This window comes from Pantherophis guttatus, chromosome 2 (genome assembly GCF_059756535.1).
Source record: "Pantherophis guttatus breed Tessera chromosome 2, ASM5975653v1, whole genome shotgun sequence".
Lineage (NCBI taxonomy): Eukaryota > Metazoa > Chordata > Lepidosauria > Squamata > Colubridae > Pantherophis > Pantherophis guttatus.
Window position 1 is genome coordinate 150008355 of NC_142064.1, and position 20121 is coordinate 150028475.

Below are 20121 nucleotides of genomic sequence, written 5' to 3' on the forward strand. Positions count from 1 at the left end.
CTTCTATTTCTTTTTTTATTCCTCCAAAAGTCAAACTCCTTATAGACAAGAAAATCCTCCTCCACAAGTTCTCAGGGTTATTATCTGGTGAAGTTCACAATTTACCAAAACAAAGAACCAAGTTACAACATTCCTTTTTACTCCAGATGGTGTCTCTCTGCAACCCACAATTTCCAATTGCTTAATAAGTATCCATTTTGTTTCCATTACATCATGATCTTACTTGACTTCTGTTTTTATACATCCCTTTTTTTTCTTCTTAAAGCTTATTATCCATTCTTTTTATTTTTCTTGCCATTTAAAAAAGAAAGGGGGAAAAGAGTCTCTTTATTTCTTTCCAATCCTTTAACCATATCTAATTATTTAAAGTTTCCAATTAGTTTGTTCAGAAATCAATTTTCAATTGGGTTTTTGTCTCTTCCAAATTACATTTCAAAATCCTCTTTGCCCCCATGCTCCTTAGCCGCTGTTACACATTAGGGGTCTTATAGTTGTAAGATGTTTCTCTCGTTGTTATTCAAGCCTGAGTTGGCTGTCACTCACCCGGCTTCAAAAAGACTCTGTTCTGTTTCTTTCTTCTCTCCAGCTCTATACTTAGACCAGTTGTCCCAGCTTCATGGCAGCCGCCATGGCTGCTGCCCCCCGCCGCCACCTCACAGAGAGTTCCCTCTGACCTTCGAGGAACTTGCCTGTTCCTCTTGGTTGTCCAAGGCACCTCTCTTTCTTCCCCGTCCCTGCAGGATGGTTCCGGTCCGAAGACCCATCGGCAGCGGTTCGGCAGCCGGGGTTTTCGCGGCTCTCAACAGAGCCCGCTAATTCCCCAACTGTCTCATCGTGATGCCAAACCAGAAGTCCAATAATTAACAAGTTTCTTTATAGAAATTAGAATAGTAGAATAAAACATCTATTTCCACAATTAATTTTGAGAAGGAGAACCTGCAATTGAGAGAATTTTAATAGATATATGGCTACATGTCTTCTGGATACAATTCTTTAAGCAATGTCATAAAGGCTATTTTAATTATCAGAGAAAGGTGTTTCACTCATACTAACATGCTTGGCAAAGCACTTTTTTCAAGTCCCAATTATTTTGAGTAACAATTCACTTGGGAATAAGTTTCTATTCTTGACTTTCCTTCTGACCTGTTGGTTCCTGAAGCACAGCAACAGGATTATTGATCCAAGAAATGCTCAAATGGAGCACTTAAACATCCAATGTCATAAATGGACAGAGTTGCATTATGATAAATGAATATCTCTGCATTCAAATAAGAGTTACTTCCACTCAATGATTCTCTGTGTCCCTTGGACCTATACTTTTTTCATTGCTTTTATTACCTGTCATCCCAAACAAATTTTGTGTGAAATATGAATAATATCAGGGACAGGAAATATGGAGTTTTGCACACAAAAAGTGATATGGGAAACACACAAGTATTTTTGACAGTGAGATAACTGCAGTTAAATCTTATATAACCAACACCCCAAAATCAAACATATCTGTTGTATTATCCTTGTACTGTATTAATTTTGAGACCAAAATTATCATCAAATGACAGGTTTTTGCTGTATATTATGTTAGGAACCGTATTCTATTTTTCAGTTGGCTCAGATGATATTCTTGGCTTGCATAATTATAATTATAATTTGAATTCCTGAATCCCTATTTCTGCCAAACAAATATAATAAACAGAAAATTCCATTTGAACTGAACAAGTGACAAACAGAACTTGACCTATTTTGAACCCTTATTTTTTCCCCCATTGATATTTTTGCACTGCTTTTGTAGATTGGACTGTTGTTAAGACTTGTAAAAGTTTTGAGCCCTTTTAATTTAGTTTCTTTTTCAGTCTGGCACGGAAAAGAATGTACATTTTAAAAAGTTGTTTTTACTCTCTCACACTCTATCAATATAATTTTATCTTCTCATACACCAATGAAACATTTGCACCAAGTAAATCCTTTGAATTTTCCTGAGAGAAAAACTTGGAAGAGGGATAATATTGAGAAAACCAGAATATCACATTTACTTGGAAAGTTCTTGGGTCTTTTGACTGTGAAAAAGGGCTGAAGCAAGGAAGGAAGGAAGGCTCAAAGCAACAAAAAGAGCTGTTGCAGACAGAATGCTAGTGACATTTCAGACAAATCTCCATTATTAGCATTTGGTGAATTCTTTGCTGAGCTTCTGGCTTAAGCCAATCGCTTAAGGTAAGCATATTCATGTTATCTTTTCACTGTTGTATTTACAACAATAACTTGAAATTGCATCTGTCTTGAGGTTCTTTAATTTGTTTTGTTGAGTAGTATTTGTTTTACTCATTAAAACAAAACTCATCTGTTTGAATTCATTAAAAAACACAGTTACTCTGTGTATAATATAATATTTGGATATCAAGGTATCTGTGATTTAACCTATTAGAAATGATTCTGCTTGACTCATCTCAATCCAACACTCATGGTAACTTTCATTTAGTTCAGTGTACACCTGTACATCATTAAACTGGGTAAGCTTTTGATGTTGCTTACAGGAGGGGTTTTATTTATTTAATCAAGCAAGGCAAGTTTTTTTTTTTTTTCCACAACTGGAACAGTTATTTTGAACAAAACTCTACACTTAGACATCTGGAAATACTACGAGATAACCATTGATTTGAGAGGAACAGTTTAGATTTTAACAGAGTAACCTTTTTCTCACATTTTGACTGTTTCTTCTCACTGCTATCTAGCTAAGAAACAAAATAATAAAAGACTACTACACTCTAGCAGTATAATTTCATCTTAGAGAAATGTATCTTATCGAGGCATAGATCATTGCTTCATCCTATTCAGATGAAATGGTTTACATGATCTTTCTGGAATACAGGGATTTTATTTAAGTACAACATTCAAAAATGTATGAATAGGTTGTTTATTCATAATTGGAATGGTTCTGAATAAGGATGTCCTAGAGATTTGGAAATACCTTGGGAGGGGCGGGTTACAAATAGAGAGGAGTATTATGCAAGTATCTGATGATTCCTTTCCCCCCTTTTTTTTGCTGTTATAGCTGGTTAAAAAAATGAAACCTTCTCCAGCAATGCTAGCTCAAAACCCTGCACAGTTCTATTAATCTGTTATGAAACACAGAGCATTGCGTAATAAAGCAGGAGGGGGAGGGGAATTGCTCTGTTTAACTTGTGTGTCCTACTGCAGTGCGCTCAGTGTCAAGATCTCTCTGTAGGGCCCTTTCTGATGTCCAGCGGACTTTAAAATGCAGAAACCGCGCATAAGAGAAAGAAGCGTGTGTCAACAGACTGCTGCCCTCCTGTGGAAAAATGTAATTTTGAAGTGGAGAATGAGAATGCACAGTTTTCAGGCAAGTATACACCATTAAATGAGGCTTTAAAAGGAGTTCCAGCTCGCTTTGCTTTCTTCTGGTTTTCCTTCTCCCTTTTTAAAGAGACAGTCAAGAAAAGGGCTACAATGTATTTGTGTTCATTGCTCTACATGGTTATCGAAAGGCATTGTTTGGGGATTCTTTAAAGTTATCCATCTGTTTATCCTTTGGTGCCTTCTTTTAGTCCAAACAAGAGAGAATCTAGTTCAAAACAGCTACACAGAAGTGCGAAGTGTTAACGATTTATGGGAAAGCATCCTGTTTTCTTCCTGCCTTTTTCTGTTTATGCAGACCTGAACAAGTGGGTAGGCTGAAGGCTGCCAAAATTTCGTCAAGTCTTTACAAGGGGTCACTTAATGACCAGTCACAGCTGTGATGGGCTTCAAAAAAGATACTGTAACATGCATCTTTGAAGTTACAACTACTACTCACATTCTACTGTCAAGCGATTGTATTTAGGGTTCTTGGTAATGACTCCCATGTATGACCGTTTGCAGTGTCCTGCAGTCAAAGGACCACAACTTACAATGTTTCTTGCTGGCAGAAAATGATCATTGGTTATGCCGGATTTGCTTAATCATTAGGTGGCTTACTTAGCAACCATATGATTTGCTAAGTGACTCTGGTGACTTGCTTTATAACCATCATAAAAATGATCATAAAATCAAGTCCAGTCACAATTGAGATTTCACCCCTCCCTCAGGCTCAGCCTGGTCGTCTCCTACAGTTATCATTCTGAGTTCTTAATGCTGTATATTAATTAGCATGTCCCAACATTATGCTTTCAAGCCCGTTTATAATATTATATTATTACATTGCTAAGATGTATGTTTGATTTTTGTCTCCAGGAATGGTCCTCGTCCTTGGCTCTTCTCATTGCAGCAATAATAATGGCAAACACGATATACTATGAGTTTCCCCAAGAAGTACCTTTAGCCATCCTTGGGAAACTTCCCGGGAATAATACTGGACTTAGAATTGCTTATACTCCAAATACCACTTTGGCAAGAGAAATAATGGACAAAATAGAAACAATATCTATCCTGAAAGGTATATCTATCTTTTCTTTTAATACCAAGTAACATTTAATACCAAGTAAGATAGGGACACGGTGGCTCAGTGGCTAAGATGCTGAGCTTGTCAATCAAAAGATTGACAGTTCATTGGTTCAAATCCCTAGTGCTGCGTAATGGGGTGAGCTGCAGTTACTTGCCCCAGCTTCTGCCAACCTAGCAGTTCGAAAGCACATAAAAAATGCAAGTAGAAAAATAGGGACCACCTTTGGTGGGAAGGTAACAGCGTTCAGTGCGGCTTTGGCATTTAGTCATGATGGCCACATGACCATGGAAATGTCTTCGGACAGTGCTGGCTCTTCGGCTTTGAAATGGAGATATGTGCTAGAGTCGGGAACGACTAGCACATATGTGCGAGGGGAACTTTACCTTTACCTTAGCATTCGTTTCTGCAGGAAAAGTATTTGGCTATCTATGAGTTATTTTCAAAGCAGAGTATAACCTATCAGCATTTTTCTTAGGATTTAAGCATTGTATAAATTACTTAGGTTTTGTTGTTGTTGTTGTTTTCTCTATTCCAACTTTACTGTGCCAAAAATAAACTGAGTGAAGTAGAAAGGGTTCTAAACCCAAATTATACTGTGCTGGAAATAGATTTCTGTTTGTAATTGAAACCATGTCTATTCGAAAATATTAATTTGTTCCTTTTAATTACTCTCAAGACTCAAAATTAAAGTGCTATCAATCAAAGATTTTTTTAAAAAAATTTGATTTATATGCCGCCCTTCTCCGGAGACTCAGGGCGGTTTACAATGCGTTAAGCAATAGCCGTCATACTTTTGTATATTTTTACAAAGTCAGCTTATTGCCCCCACAAATTGGGTTCTCAATTTACCTACCTTAGAAAGGATGGAAGGCTGAGTCAACCTTGAGCCTGGCAAGATTCGAACTTACTAATTGCAGACAGCTGGAGTTAAGTTACAATGCATTAGTCTGCTGAGCTATCCAGGCTCTAATCTGAATATAATATAATATAATATAATATAATATAATATAATATAATATAATATAATATAATATAATATAATATAATATAATATAATATAATATAATATAATATAATCTGAAGCTCACTTCTGTGCATTTTGCCCTACCAACAACCTGTTTTAACAGGTTACATTTTGAACAAGTCCAAACAACAACAGTGGATCCATCAGTTGGCTCAGATCATATACAGAGACAGAAACAGACAGAAATACATGCACACACTGTCTTTCAGATCTGTTGATGGCTGAATGGATAGTGTTTGAGAACCAAATTGTAGGTACCTGCACAGGGATTACAAGAGAGGGCAAGTAACAACATGTGTTGTGATTCAAATTCCACCTATTACAGGTTGACTTACAACTGTTGGTTTAGTGACTATTTGACATAAGTCAAGGACTACCTGTATATACGTGTATGGAACACTGATTCAAGCATGAAAGCATGGACCATGTTATTGTCAACTTGAAACTGAACCTGGCAGAAGGCAGAATGGGGGGAGGGGGGGGAGAGGCTGGAATGCCATGCTAGACATAACACAGAACTTCCCCATGGGAACCAAGATCATCTCCATAAGTGTCAGATGAAGATGGAGAAGAGTGCCTAATTGGTCAATGTGACCTGTGACACTTGGGGAGAGAATCATTTACTCTTTTAATTATACTGAAACAGCGGGAAACATAGAGTTGGTTTTGCCTTTAATCGTGCCAATAAAGAAGTTTTTTGAGGAAGATTCCAGTCTCAGACTTCTGATTTGTTTGAGTTTGTTAGTCGGAACCTTGACAGTTATTTTGGCATTATTGTGTCTAAAAGTGAAGCAAATTGCCTTTTTCCTCCCAAGTTTCCATTTGCCTATCTGTAGTCTATTCCCTTTTAAATACAGGTTCTCATTTAGCAACTGCCACACTTAGCAACAGTTTGCAGTTATGACGATGATGAAAATGAAACTTTTTCATCCTCCTCCCAGTCATGACCTTCACAGGTCTATAGGGCAAAAGAAAGCTGAAGTAAGATCGTAAGCACAGTTGCAGTTTGTAACTGCTTCACTTAACAACCAAGTTGCCGGTCCCAGTTGTGGCCACGAAACACGGAGTAACTGTATACTAACAAAAGCATAGGTTTTAGTTAATATAATTAATGCTTTTGCCAGAGCTGCAAGCCGACTTCTTAGCCTGACCCAGAAACACCTCTTGAGGCTCTCTGCACATTGTCTTCAACTACCAGATATCTCAATCACATAACAATTCCCAAATTCAGAAGGGCCTTTTCTTTAGCCCAGAGTTCCCCAACTTTTCCAGTTTTGCGTGTGCATGCACACAACTCCATTTGCACGAGCGGCAGGCACGCATGTCTGGCGCTTGGGCAAATGGAGTGGAGCACGCCAGAGGTGGGTTTCAGCAAGTTCTGATCAGTTCTGGAGAACCGGTAGCGGAAATTTTGAGTTGTTCGGAGAACCGGTAGTAAAAATTCTGACTGGCCCCGCCCTCATTTATTCTCTGTGTTAGATGTAAATGCCTTATTCTCTAATGTGTAAATAGTGTATATAAGAACATCAAGGGTTAATTCATTCTTTGATTCCTAATGTATTCATGACTCATCACTCATTCTCATGACTCCACCCCCTGTGTATATAAGGAGCTACCCTCCACAGTTTCCCTGCTTCTATCTGTGAATATTCAGTGAATATAGAATGCCTTTATGTAAATAAAAGGAGTTGTATTTGAACTCTTAATTCTCTAATGATTTATTGAGTCCGATCCAGAAAAACATCGCAACAATCTGGTAGCAGAGGATGGTTTGATTGACTCAATAAGAACTTAAACATGTCTAAAAGAGATAGGCCCAACACCAGGGCATACAGCAAAGAGATGGAAGAAGATCAAGAAATAATAGATGAACAAAAAGAAAAGGAATTGAAAAGCAGTCCTCTCGGGTCTGAGATATTAAAACTGCTAAGACTCAAAGCAAAAATCAAAAACGTCATAAAAAGCGAAGGAATGACAAAAGGAAAAGAAATTCACGCAAATGAAAATAAGGACTCGAAAACGGTGAGCGATTTACCTACAAATAAAATTACAACGAAAGAGAGAAACACTGATCCCACGCAAAATTTTGAATGGCAGCCATCTTGTTCTCAACAGACTTCCAAGATGAGCGAAACTGAACCAATCAAAGGACAAAATTCAAAATCTCTGGCGCGAAAAGATCCTCTCGATGCTGAAAACGAAAAGGAAAGACTTTATAACTCAGAAGAATCAGACACGGAAATTGAAGAAACACCAACAGAGATACAAATAGAATCAGCAATAAAAACACTCTTTAATATATTTGGGCCAAAACTAAAAATCACCAGGGAATCGCCGAAGAAGCAAGCGAACGAACCGATGCCTCGGGACCTGCACGCCTACACCCCAACTTCAAGAGCGACGACACCAGAGCCCAGAGAACCTTGCCGATTCCGCCCTACACCAAGGACAGAAGCAAGCGACATCGCTCACAAGAGAAAGAAAAGAACAGCCGTCGTCACCAGGACCCCAAAGACCGAGCTAGAAACCGACTCATCCGAAGAGGAGACGAGCGAGCAAGCGGCGGTGGAGAGAACCTTCCACGACGGAGACAAAGAAAGAATGAGCAACGCGCATGCGCGAAGTCAAGAAAACAACCCGGGAAGATTCGAACTCATGAGGGAACCACACAGACTCGTTGCTGACATCCCTACACCATTCTGCAATTTTCTGCATTTGCAAGACCACGAACTGCCTCAGGTTGTAAGTAACGGCCAAAGTAATATAGGAAACTTGCCTAGTGACTTCCCAAAGTTAAGGGTTGATGGTATTAATCTACAAGAATGGTATCAGCAGCTTCAGGTTATTTTCATGAAAGAGAACTTATTATTTTTTATCACTAATCCTCCAAGAAGACCTTGGACTTTAAAAATAGATAGATTACACCATAGAGCCTTTTTTCTAATAATAGCCAGTATATCTCCTGCAATGTATTACAGCATCAAATCAAATCTGACTGTTTCAGAAATTATTCAATGTATGTTTAATTTGTTCCACAGCGACAGTGTAGCCACTACAACAAGAATGTCCAAAGAATTCTTTTCATCTAGAGTAAAACCAGGGGTTTCTATAAGTGAGCATTTAATATGTTTAAACAAAATAAGGGCTGAACTGCATTTAAGGGGAGAAGTTATTTCAGACCAAACAATGAAAAGTGTTATTATTAACTCACTTGACTCATCATGGGACAATTTCATGTCACATCTTGATACCATTAACTTAGGATATTTATCCATAGAAAGTCTATCCAACAAATTGATAGCTGAAGACAATTCGAGAAAAAATCGATCTAACAATCACACAGAACATAGACCTGTTAGGAAAGTAGCTTTCCAAGAAAAATATAATGAAACATATAGATGCCATAATTGTGGGTCCAAAGAACATAATAGAAGAGATTGCCCCAGATTTTCAAAAGAAAGGCACAGACCAGAATACATGAACAGACACAATCATAGACAGCCTTCTATAGAAAGGCATAGATATAGGAGCCCACCAAATTATAGAGAAAATAGAGGGGGCAGAGAAAGCTCAAGAGATAAAAAATCTGGTTCACTGAATGGACTAAATAAACATGACAATACAAAACCCCAGCAAAGTGAAAATAATAATTGGCTCATCGATTCTGGAGCTACAAACCATACCACTAACAATAAAGATATATTGTCTTCTTTTACAGAAGATAAGTTTGTAATAAAAGTAGCCAATCAAGAAAAGGTTCAAGTACTAGGCAGAGGGAATGTAATTTTGTCTGGTTTAGGAAAAATAGAGGGGGTATTGTTAATACCCGAAATACCTCATAACATATTGAGTGCCATAAAACTAAGTAGGGACTCTGGTATTAATATAACTTTCTCAAAGGGAGAAGCAATCCTAGAGAAAAACAAAAGTAAAATAGGTACTGTGATAATTAAAGGGGGCTTGCCCTACCTCATAACAAAAGAAGAATGGCTACATAATATTGATTCAAATGTTGAAGAATGTATAGAAATAGATGATGAAAATGTTAGCAATAGTGACAATGATGATTGTATAATATCACATGATCAGAATGATGCACCCAACATAAAAAAACCAAAGATAGGTAAACCAATCCATGATGAGTGTGCTCACATCTTACATAGGAAGTTAGGCCATGCCAGCTTTCCTGTAGTACAAAAAATGACTGAACACGCAGAAGGTGTCAAAATAAAAAATTGTGAAAACTATTTGGAATGCTCAGTATGTAAGTCTACAAAACTAAAAACTAGCCCCAGACCAAAAAAATCTGCCAGATCAACTAACAAAATTTTTGACTTAGTACACATGGACCTAGTAGGACCACTTACTCCATCAATCACATATAGAAAACGTTATTTTCTAACAATAGTGGATGATTATAGCCGTTATGGTTTTGTTTACACATTGAAACATAAAGATGAGACTTTTCAAAAATTTAAGGAATTTTATAAACGCATAGAGACACAACATAATATTAGAATAAAGCAAATTATGACAGATAGAGGATGTGAATTCATGTCTAAAGAATTCTCTCAATGGCTAAAGGATAGAGGAATGCTACATTACACTTCCAGTCCATTTTCTGCGTTCCAGAACGGAATTGCAGAAAGGAAAAATTCCACACTACAAACTATGATTAGATGTACATTAGAGGATGCTGGCTTAAGTAAACAATTTTGGTCAGAGGCATTACACTATTCAAATTATACACAAAATAGGACCTGGTCCAGTATTATAAATAAAACACCATACGAAGTGATGTATAATAGAAAACCAAAATTGGCACATATGCATATTTTTGGAGTCACTGCAGACGTACACATACCCAAACAATTGAGAAGAAAGGGAGAAAATGTATCCAGAAGACTTAGATTCATGGGATATGAAACTGGTACAAAAGGATATAGATTCATTGATGGCAATAATAAATTTATAGTTTCCAGAACAGCCGTGTTCCATGAACAGGCCAACTGGTCTAAATTACATTTAAATGAAATATTCCCAAATAAACACATAGAAACAAAATATCGTAAGGAAGGAACTGTAGATAAACAAAATATTAACAAACATGAAAACAAGACCAAAACCTGGACAAATAGCCAGTACAAAATAAAAACTGATACACTAACAAAAAAGGAGGCAAGATATATGCATGACAACAATAGTAAACCAGAAAGAACAATTAGGAACAACAGGAACAAGATGCCAGATAAATATAAAGATTACGTAATGAATGTAAATAGTGAACCAATAACACCTAATACGTACGAAGAAGTACTGAAACTTCCTCGCGAAGAAAAAGAGAAATGGGAACTAGCCATGAAAAAGGAAATGGAAAGTTTGAAAGGATTAAATGTGTTTACTCCCACAACTGCACCTAAGGACAAAACTATTATTGGTACCAGGTGGATATATAAAATTAAAAATTTGGAAGGAGGCAATAACCTGTACAAAGCTAGATTAGTTGCCCAAGGTTACGCACAAAAATATCCAGAGGACTATACAGACACATATTCCCCTACTGTGAGGACAGAGAGTGTCAAAACAGCTTTGGTGGTAGCATCAGCACTTAACCTTGATGTATTTCAATATGATATACAGACTGCGTACCTACACGCAGAGTTAGATAAAGAAATCTATGTAAGGGCCCCTCACAGCCAATACACAAATAAAAATGAAACTTGGTTGTTAAACAAAAGCTTATATGGATTGAAACAATCCGGTAAAAGATGGCATGATTGTTTGGTAAAGGTGCTCAAGACTATGGATTTTAACACCACATCTGCTGATAATTGTTTTTTTGTCAAAAAGAATGATGACTGTATTGAGTTTGTATTGATTTATGTAGACGATATTTTATATATTGGAAAACATAAAGGAAGAAGAGAAATTTTTGTGAACAAGCTGAATGAACATTTTTCACTAAAATCTTTAGGTAAGGTAAATAAGTATCTTGGTGTACAGATCAGTAAAACAAAAAAAGGGTTCCAGCTTACTCAAAAGGATAAAATTGTAGAACTTCTAAACAAATGTAATTTGAACAATGCCAAAACATGTGATACCCCCATGCAAACTGACTTTCTCAGAAATACTGATGAGTCATCTCCTGAATTTAAGGATAACACATTTTATAGATCAATCATAGGTTCACTTCTTTATATATCTAATTGGACTAGGCCAGATATAGCTTTACCACTTAATTTACTGTCCAGATATGTCAGTAAACCAACAATGTACCATTGGGAAGCTGTCAAAAGGATTTTGAGGTACCTGAAAGGCACTTTAGATTTTTGCCTTATATTAGAACCAAATGGCAACAAGGAACCAAGACTCATATGTTATGCAGATGCGGATTGGGCAGGAGACACATCTTGCAGAAAAAGTACATCAGGTTATATTTTCTTTTTAAATGATTGTCCAATTTATTGGTATACCGGCAAACAAGAACTGGTAGCTACTTCAACTACAGAAGCAGAATATGTCTGTTTATCCAAATCTGCAAATAACCTTGTGTGGTTTAATGACTTAATTTCAGAGGTTTGGAAGAAACCTATTTTACCCTTTATCATAAATGAGGATAACAAAGCAGCCATTGAAATCTCCAGATCTGATGCTATTGGACAAAGGTCCAGACATATAGATATAAAGTTTAAACATGTAAGACAATTATCTCAAGACGGTTTTATAAAAGCTGTGCATTGTGATACTTCGGAACAGATAGCTGACATTTTAACAAAGCCTTTACCATCCAAACAACATAAATATTTAACTTCCAAATTGCATGTATTGTATTGTCCCGAATCTGAATGTAATTGGTGTTGTGTAAATAATCGGCATTTAGAGGGGGATTTGTTAGATGTAAATGCCTTATTCTCTAATGTGTAAATAGTGTATATAAGAACATCAAGGGTTAATTCATTCTTTGATTCCTAATGTATTCATGACTCATCACTCATTCTCATGACTCCACCCCCTGTGTATATAAGGAGCTACCCTCCACAGTTTCCCTGCTTCTATCTGTGAATATTCAGTGAATATAGAATGCCTTTATGTAAATAAAAGGAGTTGTATTTGAACTCTTAATTCTCTAATGATTTATTGAGTCCGATCCAGAAAAACATCGCAACACTCTGCCTCCCAAGTCCCAGCTGATAGGGAGGAAATGGGGATTTTGCAGTATCCTTCTCCTGGAGTGGGGAGGGAATGGAGATTTTACAGTAGCCTTCCCGTGCCACGTCCACCAAGCCACGCCCACCAAGCCACGCCCACAGAACCGGTAGTAAAAATTTTTGAAACCCACCACTGGAGTGCACCTGTATATTCTCACCCACTGCTTAAGCAAGGGGGAATGTCTTCTAGTCCGACCTCCTGCTCAATTCCACAGAATTGTTGTGTCAGGAAATTTCTCCTTAGTTCTAGGTTGGTTCTCTCCCTAATTAGTTTCCATCCATTGCTTCTTGTTGATGGAACACATTGTTCTCTATTATCCCTAGTCTAGGCAGGATCATGGCAGGACATATTGTTTCCATTTTTTAATTAAATACCCAGATTATTCAAATTCATTTTATTTTAAAATGCTATTCTTGGATCAATCTGACTCCATCTTTCTGTCTAAGTACTGCTAAATAATCTGCAATTTACGCTGTAGGGTCTAACCCCTCTTAGATATTTCAGATATTTTTAAATATTTAAAAACTGTATATACACAGTTTTTAAATTTAAAAAAAAACTGCATATACACAGTTTTTAAATTTTATTTTCATTAACTGTATCCTACATGCTGGTCTATGATCAAATAAAATTTGATTGATTGATTGATTGAATACTTTTGCCAAATCCTGCCTTTTGGGATATCTTCATGGAATGCTAGATTGATGCACCTAGTCAAACATCTAGACAATGAGACATTTTTTCTGTGTCACTCCTGCATGCGATCACATATATTAACCAGATTTCTGTGCTAAAGGTGTAGAGACAGAAGCGATGGAAGATGAAAAATTCATGGAAGAAGCACAAAAGGAAGAAACAGACCTAATTGGAGTTATATTTCAAGATGAAGTCTCATATCGACTCCGATTCCCTTCATATATAATGGTTTCCCCAAATCAACATATTGGAGAGATAGGTAATTTATGATATTTGTGTGCTTATGTTCCAGTTTCCAAATACTTATATGTGTACAGGAAAGTTAGATGCAGATTTGGGTTTTTGCATTTCTATAGTCTTATATGTCATTAATGTAACATATGAAAAGGACTTTCTTCTTTATATCAGTTGTACAGATTCATATTTAAATAATATAATTCTTTTCTTTAAATGAGAGTGTAACATATCTGGCCTCATTGCATATGACAGCAGTTAGATGACCTTAGTCATCTTGATAAAACTATTGTAATTTGAAATTTTAATAAAAATTATATACATATAAAAATCACATTAAGTTCATGCGTCATGCACATTGTTTCCAGTTAAATATATCATAATTAATGTCTTCTTCTTGTTGTTGTTAGTTGCGAAGTCGTGTCCGACCCATCATGACCCCATGGACAATGTTCCTCCAGGGCTTTCTGTCCTCTACCATCCTCTGGAGTCCATTTAAACTCACACCTACTGCTTCAGTGACTCCATACAGCCACCTCATTCTCTTTTGTCCCTTTTTTTTTGCCCTCAGTCTTTCCCAGCATTAGGTTCTTCTCCATTGAGTCCTTCCTTCTCATTAGGTGGCCAAAGTATTTGAGTTTCATCTTCAGGATCTGGCCTTCTAAAGAGCATTCAGGGTTGATCTCCTCTAGAACTGACCGGTTTGATCGCCTTGCAGTTCAAGGGACTCTTCCTAGGAGTCTTCTCCAACACCATCGTTCAAAGGCCTCAATTCTTTGGGGCTCAGCCTTTCTTATGGTCCAACTTTCACAGCCATACATTGCAATTGGGAAAACCATAGCCTTGACTATGCGCACTTTTGTTGGCAGGGTGGTGTCTCTGCTTTTTAGAATGCTGTCTAGATTTTCCATAGCTTTCCTCCCCAGGAGCAAGCGTCTTTTAATTTCTTGGCTGCAGTCCCCATCTGCAGTGATCTTGGAGCCCAGGACAATAAAATCTGTCACTACTTCCATTTATTCCCCATCTATTAGCCAGGAATTGAGAAGGCCAGATGCCATGATCTTAGTTTTCTTAATATTGAGTTTCAAGTCAACTTTTCTATTTCCTTCTTCACCAGCATCAAGAGACTCTTTAGTTCCTCTTCACTTTCTGCCATTAAGAAGAGATGGCAAAATTACACAGAAGAACTATACAAGAACGAACTTAACATCCCTGATAACCACAATGGGGTGGTCACGATGGGATACCATTAGAGTGGTATCATCTGCATATCTGAGGTTGTTGATATTTCTCCCAGCAATCTTAATTCCAACTTTTGATTCATCTAGTCCCGCCTTTCTCATGATGTATTCTGATATAAGTTAAATAGGCAGGGTGACAGTATATAGCCTTACCGGATTCCTTTCCCAATTTTGATCCAATCAGTAGTTCCATGCCCAGTTCTCACTGTTGGTTCTTGATCCACATGTAGGTTTCTCAAGAGACAAATAAGATGGTCTAGTACTCCCATCTCTTTAAGAACCTGCCACAATTTGTTGTGATCCACACAATCAAAGGCTTTGGCATAGTCAATGAAGCAGAAGTAGATGTTTTTCTGGAACTCCCTAGCTTTCTCCATGATCCAGCGTATGTTGGCAATTTGATCTCTAGTTCCTCTGCCTCTTCGAAATCCTGCCTGCACTTCTGGTAGTTCTCAATCCACATACTGCTGGAGCCTAGCTTGTAGGATTTTAAGCATAACCTTACTAGCGTGTGAAATGCTGCAATGGTGTGATAGTTTGAACATTCTTTGGCATTGCCTTTCTTTGGAATTGGAATGTAAACTGACCTTTTCCAATCCTGTGGCCACTGTTGAGTTTTTCAAATTTGCTGGCAAATTGAGTGTAGCACTTTTACTGCATTGTCTTTTAAGATTTTGAATAGCTCAGCTGGAATACTGTCATCTCCACTAGCTTTGTTGTTGCTCAGATTTCCTAAGGCCCATTTGACTTCACATTCTAGGATGTCTGGTTCGAGATCAGTGACCACCCCATCGTGGTTATCAGGGATGTTAAGCTTGTTCTTGTATAGTTCTTCTGTGTAATTTTGCCACCTCTTCTTAATCTCTTCTGCCTCTGTTAGGTACCTGCCATTTTGGCCCTTTATCATGTCCATCTTTTCATGAAATGTTCTCTTCATATCTCCAATTTTCTTGAAGAGATCTCTGATCCTCCCTATTCTATTGTTTTCTTCTATTTCTTTGCACTGTTCATTTAAGAAGGCATTCTTATCTCTTCTAGCTATTCTCTGGAATTCTGTATTCAATTGGGTGTATCTTTCTCTTTCACCCTTGCCTTTTGCTTCCCTTATTTCCTCAGCTATTTGCAAAGCTTCCTCAGACAGCCATTTTGCTTTCTTGCATTTCTTTTTCTTTGGGATGGTCTTGTACAATGTTGTGAACCTCCATCCATAGTTCTTCAGGCACTCTGTCTATAAGATCTAGTTCCTTAAATCTATTTGTCACCTCTACTGTATATTCATCAGGGATATTATTTAGTTCATACCTAAATTTTGCAAAGAAAAGCTCATGATCTGAGCCACAGTCAGCTCCTGGTCTTGTTTTTACTGGCTGTATAGAGCTTCTCTATCTTTGGCTGCAGAGCACATAGTTAATCTGATTTCTGTGTTGACCATCTGGTGATGTCCATATGTAGAGTCGTCTCTTGGGTTGTTGGAAAAGAGTGTTTGCTATGACCATCGTATTATCTTGACAGAATTCTATGCCCTGATTCATTTTGTACTCCAAGGCCAAACTTGTCTGTTATTCCTGTTATTGTTTGGCTTCCTACTTTAGCATTCCAATCCCCCATGATGATAAGGACATCATTTTTTGGTGTTAATTCAATAAGCTGTTGTAGGGCTTCATAGAACCGGTCAATTTCATCCTCTTCAGCACCAGTGGTTGGGGCATTACTGTGATATTGAATGGTTTGCCTTGGATTCGAACTGAGATCATTCTGTTATTTTGGGGATTGTATCCCAGTATTGCTTTTCCTACTCTTTTATTGATTATGAAAGCTACTCTATTTCTTTTGAGGGATTCTTGCCCACAGTAGTATACCTGATGGTCATCTGAATTAAATTCACCCATTCCTGTCCATTTTAGTTCGCTGATTCATAAAATGTTGATGTTCAGTCTTGTCATCTCTTGTTTGACCTCATCCAGCTTGCCTTGATTCATGGATCTTATATTTCAGGTTCCAAAAAAATGTTTACAGCATTGGACTTTCCTTTCACCACCAGATGCATCCATAGAGGAGCGTCCTTTTGGCTTTGGCCCAGTTGCTTCACTCTTTTTGGCGCTACTAGTACTAGCCCTCTGCTCTTCCCCAGTAGCATATTGGACACCTTCTGACCTCAGGGGCTCATCTTCTGGCGTCATATCTTTTTGCCTTTTGGTACTGTCCATGGGGTTTTCATGGCAAAGATACTGGGGTGGGTAGCCATTTCCTTCTCCAATGAATCACATTTTGTCAGAACTCTCTGCCCATTTTGCAGGGGCCATTTTAGGTGCACTGCATAGCTCATAGCTTCATTGAGCTACACAAGCCCCTTCGCCAAAATAAGGTAGTAATCCATGAAGGGGAATTAATGTATAGCCTTATTAATAAGGTATTAAATAAATTTTATGCATAATAAACTAGCATTCTCTCTTTATTTCTCTTTTGTAGATGACTGTGACGACTTTACATCATCTGATTGTTTAAATCCAAGGTATTGGTTTCAAGGTTTTGTATCATTGCAATCTAGCATTGATAGTGCACTTATTGAAGTAAGTGAGATAGCTTTAATGTATTTATATTTGTAAATTGTATAACCTGGATGCTATTACCTTTTTGAGAGAGATTATTGTACATTGATTGAATTTTTCTATCAATTGATATACTATTTTTTGTCGTTATTGTTGTGCAGTAGTTCCATAACATTAGCCCATGAAGGTGCAATCTTCAGATGTCTGAGTTGCCCAAAGCTATAATACAGATTTTATATTCTTGACAAAGGGCAGAGACCTAACCTTAATAAGGAAGAAAGAGCCAACTACAGGTATAGATAGTCCTCATTTAGTGACTGCAATTAGGATCAGCAACTTGGTTAACAAGTGAGGTAGTCGCTAAGAGAAACATCATGATTTTACAATTTTACTTCAGCTTCCCTTTGCTTTTTACAGACTTGGTCAAGGTCATAACTGCGAGGATTGGTCGCAGAGCTTTTTCAGCGTTGTTATTGTAAATGGTCACTAATGAGGCAATTGCTAAATGAGGACTACCTGTTCTTTCTTTCAGTCTTTTTGGAAGTTGGATAAAAGTCAGAATTAGCCTCTCAGTCTCATTCTTCAACTTTCTTGCTCTTAGCCATTGCTAGATCTTGTCTGCTTGGCCTGCTAGGTTTTGTGTGGCTGTGTCTATTTGTGAAACAATTCCCCCTGAATCGCATCCTTACTGGAATAAGACAGTGGATGTTGCAATCACATGATATTTAGAAATTACCAGTGAAACAGCAGGCAACTCACCAGTGGTGGGATTCAAATTTTTTTACTACCAGTTCTGTGGGCGTGGCTTGGTGGGCGTGGCAGGGGAAAGATACTGTAAAATCTCCATTCCCTCTCCACTCTAGGGGAAGATTACTGCAAAATCCCCATTTCCTCTTGATCAGCTGGGACTCGGGAGGCAGAGAATAGATGGGGGCAGGGCCAGTCAGAGGTGGTATTTACCGGTTCTCCAAACTACCTAAAATTTCCGCTACCGGTTCTCCGGAACTGGTCAGAACCTGCTGAAACCCACCTCTGCAACTCACTTAAGAACTTAAGAACCCTTCATTAGACAGCAGACTCCTCGGTCTCCTACAGGGACTAATCACTAGTTATATTTTTGCTGCCAAAGGTCTTACATTATCTTGTTACCATAAACAACATTTTACATAGCTTTATGTAGGTGGTGTTTTGTTGATGTGTAACAGGAAAAAAAAAGGGAGGCAAGGGAACTAAAGGAAAGCAATGAACCAAAAAGTATTTTTTGAGTGGACAAATTTGGGCTGAATTAAAATTCAGCCTCCTTCAAGTTGAGCTTGAGGCCTAGTCCCTTTAGTCACATACCCATTTATAGCTTCCTTCAAAACAATATCATTGCTATCTTCTGGGACACCATTTATAATTTCTTAGCACCCTTTACAGCCCTAATATTCCCTGAGGTTTCCTCTGCTTATTTTCCTAGCCCAGACAAAATTGGCTACCAACTGTGGTGAAGGTAGATTTATCTGTTAAAAGGAAATGTGCAAAGGATTCAAAACAACTAATAGAAAAATATGAACAGTACTAATAAATATATATATTGGTTTAAAAATACCTATGGGAATTCTCAATAATCCAGGTCGTAGTTGTCCCAAAGGTACTTTTTTGCCTTTGGGACAGTTTAAAAATACTTTTGAAGATACCTTATTAAGATTGTTGTCAAACTTACTGTATATGTCAGGATGAGGGGGAGGGAATCCTTTGCTGTTGCTTTGCATTTTTCCTAGAAGTTCTTCATATTTTAATATTCTCTTGGCACCAACGACCTCCCATCGTCCTGTGCGCTCCCACAGAGAGGGCCTCCTCAGGGTGCCATCAGCCAATCAATGCAGGCTGGTGACCCCCAGGGGGAGGGCCTTCTCTGTGGGGGCACCTACCCTCGGGAATCAGTTGCCCCCAGAGATAAGGAGAATCCAAGACCTTAGCACCTTCTGCTGTGCCCTTAAAACCCACTTTTTCCAGCAAGCCGGGCTGGCTTAAGAAGAAATTTTAAATGTTTTAATTGGTTTGTATTTTTAATTTTGGGCCAAATTTATATATATTTTAATTGTTTTTAATATTTGTATTTCATGTTTTTTAATTCTGGCTGTACACCGCCCTGAGTCCTCAGGGAGAAGGGCGGTATATAAATTTAAAATAAAATAAAATAAAAATAAATTATGCTGTATATTATTTATTCTTTGCTCCTTTATCTATGATAGTGAATTGATCATAATATTTTGCAGCAATATAAGAGAATAGGGTTTGATGCTTCCCCAGACACCTATTTACATCTCCTAGGGAAGCTACCAGTGATTTCGGAAACATTTTGTTTTTTTATTTTTAGCGGATCACCAATCATTCTGTTTGGGAAGAAATGCAATCTTTGAATGGCATCCGTATGAGATCATATTCTATTATGCAAGGAAACGAACTGGATAATTGTCTACTCACATGGCTCTTAACACTATATTATTCACCCTTTATGTATTTCTTGGCACAAACTCTTTCAAGAGAGAAAAGGAAATTAAAGGAGGTGATGAAGACGATGGGACTACGGGATGCAGCTTTCTGGTGAGCTGTGGGATGGGCTGTGGTGTCTGAAACCAACAACTTCATGTGACAAAGAAAGCAGGAATCCACTGCTACCCAGGGCATTTAGCACAGAATTAAGCAAGCCAAGTGCTGTCATGAAACTGTGGCTGAAAATAGTGATTC

At 37.7% G+C, this 20121-nt stretch overlaps 1 protein-coding gene and 1 long non-coding RNA gene across 2 annotated transcripts in view; both read left to right on the forward strand.

The window, feature by feature from the left end:
• Window positions 1–3139: 3139 nt before the first annotated feature.
• LOC148115373 (uncharacterized) lies at window positions 3140–13702 on the forward strand. The gene is made up of 3 exons (XR_015732457.1): window positions 3140–3355; window positions 4225–4426; window positions 13465–13702. It is a non-coding gene; the product is annotated as an uncharacterized LOC148115373 (long non-coding RNA).
• Window positions 13703–17250: 3548 nt separating this feature from the next.
• The window catches only part of LOC117662940 (ATP-binding cassette sub-family A member 10-like), a 52099-nt gene continuing 49228 nt past the window's right edge, over window positions 17251–20121 (forward strand). The window contains exons 1-2 of the mRNA XM_087885152.1: window positions 17251–17409; window positions 19751–19977. Of these exons, the coding sequence (XP_087741278.1) occupies window positions 17266–17409; window positions 19751–19977 (371 nt within the window). The 5' untranslated portion in view covers window positions 17251–17265. The remainder of the gene's footprint in view (window positions 17410–19750; window positions 19978–20121) is intronic.